Here is a 5,173-nt window from a genome sequence, read left to right as displayed (position 1 = left end):
AGCAGGATCAGGTTCACTATAGCTAGAGGGGTGGGAGCCCAGATTGTATCTCGGCTCCCCATCAATTTCTTGTAAATTAATTGACTTTGTAGGTATTTTTGATATTTTTATAATAGTAATAATAGTAATAGTAATAGTAAAAATAATAATATTATTAATACTAATAATAATAATAATAATAATAATAATAATAATAATTTCTTGTAAATTGATTAACTTTGTAGGTTTTGTTAATAATTTATAATAATAATAATAATAATAATAATAATAATAATAATGAAATCTGCTCTGTTCTGCCCAAAAGCTCAAAAGAATAGGGCCTAAATCCGATACCACTTTACCTTGTGTGATATTTGGTGACTTTAATGAGGTCATGAGTCTTGATGAGAAGGAAGGTGGGGTTCCGAGAAGTGAGGTTTTGATGGATGCTTTCCGAAATGCAGTCGATGATTGTGGGATGAGAGATATGGGCTTCAAAGGTAGTATTTTCACATGGAAGAAAGGCAATAACCCGAGTACATTCAAAAGGGAACAATTAGATCGTTTCTTAGCGGATGGGGAGTGGTGTAATCTATTCCCGTATTTTGAAGTTCGCAATTTCCCTATATACCAGTCGGACCACGCTCCCGTTGTTTTGAGTGCTAGTAATTATTATGAGAGAGGGACGGTGGAGAAAGCCTTAAGGTTTGAAGCACTATGGCTTTCAAACGACGACTGTGGGAAGGTTGTACAAGAGGCGTGGGATAACAGCTCGGGGTTACAAGTAGCGCAAAGGCTAGCTAACTGTGCAGAGTATCTCTCATTATGGGATTCTAAAACTTTTGGCAGCGTGAAGAAGAAAATTAAGCAAACAGAAGAGAAACTTCGGGTTGCGCAAGGTGCTTTCCGGATGCGGCAATGCTTGAGCAATGTAAGTCTTTATCTATACAACTTGATGACCTCCATCGTTTAGAAGAATCCTATTGGCATACTAGAGCTAGATCAAATGAGCTAAAGGATGGAGATAAGAACACTTCTTATTTTCATCAAAAAGCTAATAATAGAAGGCGTGTGATGAATAGGATTAATGGGCTGTATAATGATGATGGATTGTGGAGGGGGGATAAGGTGGGAATTGAGGAGACAGTGGCCAGTTATTTTCATACTTTATTCAAGTCAGGGTCACCCTCTAATTTTGATGATGCTATGTCCGGTATTGAAAGAGTGGTCTCGGATGAAATGAATGAGGCTCTTTGCATGGAACCTATAGCAGAGGATATTAAAGCAGCACTATTTCAAATGCACCCAAATAAGGCTCCAGGCCCCAACGGTATGCACGCCCTTTTTTCCAAAAATTTTGGCATATTGTTGGGCGTGATATTATTTGTTTTGTGAGGAGTTGGTGAAGGGGTGACACTCAATTGAATGTTGTAAATAAAACATGTGTGGTTTAATTCTGAAATGTGACAACCCTCAATATGTTTCGGTATTCCGACCTATTAGTTGTTGTAATGTGCTGTACAAAATCATCTCAAAAACGCTAGCAAACAAATTGAAGCCTTTTTTGGATAAAATTATCTCTATTAATCAGAGTGCTCTTTTATTCCGAAAAGATTAATCACAGATAATGCTCTAATCGCTTTTGAGATTTTCCATGCTATGAAGAGAAAAGGGGAGGGTACTTATGGTACGATTGCTCTAAAACTGGACATGAGTAAAGCATATGATCGAGTTAAATGGCCGTTTCTAGAGAGGGTAATGTACAACATGCGCTTCTGTGATAGTTGGTTTCGGAAAATTCTGGATTACTTGTCAAGTGTTTCTCTTGCTTTTAAAATAAATGGGGCGATTTCGGGATCAGTTAGTCCTTCTAGGGGTCCGAGACAGGGTGACCCGATGTCTCCCTATTTGTTTTTTATTGTTGCAGATGCTTTCTCGACTCTTCTGTGCAAAGCCGCCAAGGACAATCTGATTCATGGGAAAAAATTTGTAGGGGTGCCCCCAGAATTTCACATTTATTTTTTGCCTATGATAGCATTTTATTTGCTTAGGCTACTGTTAGAGAGTGCTCAGTGATAGCTGATATAATCAGCAAGTATGAAAGAGCATCAGGTCAAAGTGTCAATCTGATTAAAACAGATGTGGTATTTAGCAGATGTGTGGATGTGAATCGACGTCAAGAAATTGTTAATATTCTGGGGGTGAAAGAAGTTGAAAGACATGAGAAATACTTGGGATTACCGACGATTATTGGCTGATCTAAGAAGGTGATTTTTGCAAGTTTGAAGGAAAGGATATGGTGGAAAGAAAAATCTCTATCTCGTCCCAGGAAAGAGACTTTAATTAAGGCTATGGCTCAGGCGATTCCGACTTACATGATGAGTATTTTTAAGGTGCCGGAACGTTTGATTGATGAAATTCATGCCCTCTTGGCTCGATTTTGGTGGGGATCAAATGAGATGAATAGAAAGATGAAATGCATTGGCATTGTTGGTCCTCTTTATGTAAACCCAAGTCGATGGGAGGAATAGGATTCCGGGATCTTAAAGTTTTCAACCAAGCATTGCTAGCAAAGCAATTATGGCGCCTACACAACAACCCAAACCCTCTGCTGCACGCAATGCTTAAAGCTCGATACTTTAAACATGACTCTATTTTGGAGGCTAGTAGAGGGCACGACCCGAGCTATTCTTGGAGAAGTTTGTGGGGTTCGAAGTCGTTGCTTTTGGATGGGTTGAGGTGGAGAATTGTAAATGGTTACAATGTCAAAGTAAGGTTGGATAATTGGCTCCCTAATAATGTTATTCCTAAACATGGATTGTTTATGACCCTGATCTTCGTGTGGCTGATCTGATAGATTTCGAATGTAGTGAGTGGAAGGTGGAGCTTCTTCAACAACATTTTTCCTCGGAGGTTTGTGCGATTATATAGTAGCTCCCCCTTTCATGTTCATTACCTGATGATTTTCGCTACTGGTAGCTAGCTAAGGATGGTGAATATAGTGTTAAATCGGGGTATTGGTTGGGTATCTTGGGGGTCGTACACTGCAGTTCCACTGGGCACAATGACACAAGCTGTGATGTTTGGAAACGGGTATGGAACTAAGGGGGTCCCCCAAAACTCAGGCACTTTGTTTGGCAAGCTTGCAAAGGGAGTATGGCTGTAAAAAAGGAGCTTCACAGAAGACACATATCGACTAATGGTCTTTGTGATAGCTGCGGTACAGAGGAGGAGTCAATCAATCATGCTTTGTTTGATTGCATAAATGTACAACATGTTTGGCAATTGGGTGACTTTGGGGAGTTAATAAAAGACACACAACATATTGATGTTTTTTCTGACAGGTTCAATTGGTTTGCTCACAAAGTGGAAGGCTCTGATTTGCGTGATTTGCTGACTGTAGCATGGGCAATTTGGTTTTGGAGGAACAAGCGCATACATGAGAATGTGGCACATGAATTGAGCTTCATTGTTTCGGGTTTCCTGAAATTGGTGAATCACTACAGCTCATATGCGAAGAAAGTGTTCTGCTCCCCCACTCTGAACCATTTCCCATCTGCTAGAACCTGGTCTCCTCCTTCACCTGATATGATTAAAGTCAACGTTGATGCTCATGTGGGAGTGGGTAATTTTGGTTGCCTAGGCGCAGTAGCAAGGGGCCATTGTGGGGCTCTGCTATGGGCTGTAGTCAAAAGAATCCACGCAAGTTGTAGTGTTGAGGATGCAGAGGTTGCTGCTGTGCGGTTAGGGTGTCAAATGGCAAGGCGTTTGGGCTTTAGATCGGTATGAATTGAAGGAGACTCGCTTTCGGGAATCAAGAATGTCCGGAATTGCACGCCTGGTTGCTCACCTTCTTGGCTAATTATGATGACATTGCTTTAATTGCTAGAGGCTTTGATTTGTTTAAAATTTCTCATGTTCGTATAGCAGGAAATACTGTGGCACATCTTGTTGCGAGATGGAACACTAGTAGTAATTCGGAGTTAGTTTGTGTGAACGACTTCCCTCAAGGACTCAAAACCTTGGCGGATTTTGATTTGAATTAATATATTTTCCTGCTTGCTTCAAAAAAAAAAAAAAAAAAAAACCTAACAATCCAATCTTTGATTATTTTAAGTGGTTGGAACTTTGAGTTACTAAATTCCATGATTTTGTTGAACTTTTTGATTTAATCATTATTAAGTTGATGAAAGTCATAAAATTTCAAACTTGTGATAGAAATTTCATTAATCTTCATATTGAAAGATATAATTTTTCAAGGATTCACAAGTTAAAGTTGGAATCTTTATTTGAATGTTTATGTTCATAATTACAACTCCCTTTTAATTTTGTCAAATCTCATAATTAATTTATGTTGGTTAAATTATAGTGAGAATAGCCCTTATTCATTTTGTTGCATCAAGTTGAACCAATTTTATTAAAGAATAGTTCTTGAAAATAATTTTGGTTTGGTGCACTTGAATGAATTTATTAAGTTGGACTTGTTATAATTTTCATTTTGCTCATTAAATTGATTCTAAAATTAATTAAAAATTAATTGCATAAGTGTAGGGAATATTTCAAGCATCCTACACTTAAGCCCCACCGTGATCATACACTTAAGTATGATGGAGTCCAAAGGGAGGGAAGGTACAGCAAAAGAGTCGCCAACAAGTTTTAGAAACTTGTAAACCGTTCACAGGGTGAAGGTTACACCCCTTCACGATCCATGAGATCGCTAACTCCATAGTGGTCTGGAACCATGACTGGATATTCGGGGATGAAGGTACAAATCCAACCTAAAAGAGATTGAACCTGCCCTAAAAATAGGCCCCCTACTTTATTCTTCTCATATTCATGTGCGCTTTCTGACTAACATACAATCAATATATTAACCCTAAACATGTTTAATATATGTTGGTTGAATATTAATCCACAAACAAATCTATTATTGACGATCACTTGAATTATAACCATATTAGCCTAAACAAGATTATTAATTATCTTATTAAGCGTGATTACAAGTACAAATTCCACTTAAACCTGCAAGAGAGGGCGTGATCAAGCAATAACAATAATAATAGCAAGCAACGTTATATATATATATATATATATATATATATATATATATATATATATATATATATATATATATATATATATATATATATATATATGTATATGTATATATATATTGATACAACAAATCATCATT

The 5,173-nt window shown here is 37.6% G+C and overlaps 1 protein-coding gene across 1 annotated transcript; it reads left to right on the top strand.

Annotated features, from left to right (window-relative positions):
- The first annotated feature begins 3,135 nt into the window (after nt 1-3,135).
- On the top strand, nt 3,136-4,025 carry LOC145565210 (uncharacterized). The gene is made up of 2 exons (XM_081625282.1): nt 3,136-3,722; nt 3,869-4,025. The coding sequence occupies exons 1-2, from the start codon at nt 3,136-3,138 to the stop codon at nt 4,023-4,025; spliced, it is 744 nt and encodes a 247-aa protein (XP_081481408.1).
- Nucleotides 4,026-5,173: the final 1,148 nt, after the last annotated feature.

This window comes from Chenopodium album, chromosome 10 (assembly GCF_948465745.1).
Source record: "Chenopodium album chromosome 10, dcCheAlbu1.1, whole genome shotgun sequence".
NCBI lineage: Eukaryota > Viridiplantae > Streptophyta > Magnoliopsida > Caryophyllales > Amaranthaceae > Chenopodium > Chenopodium album.
The sequence above is the reverse complement of the archived record's forward strand: the minus strand, read 5'-3'. Positions and strand labels throughout refer to the sequence as shown.

Coding starts and splice junctions, on each gene's coding strand:
- LOC145565210 (XM_081625282.1), top strand. CDS start 3,136: ATGGCTGTAAAAAAGGAGCTTCACAGAAGACACATATCGACTAATGGT. Junction 3,723..3,868: donor GCAGAGGTTGCTGCTGTGCG/GTTAGGGTGTCA, acceptor TTTAATTGCTAG/AGGCTTTGATTTGTTTAAAA.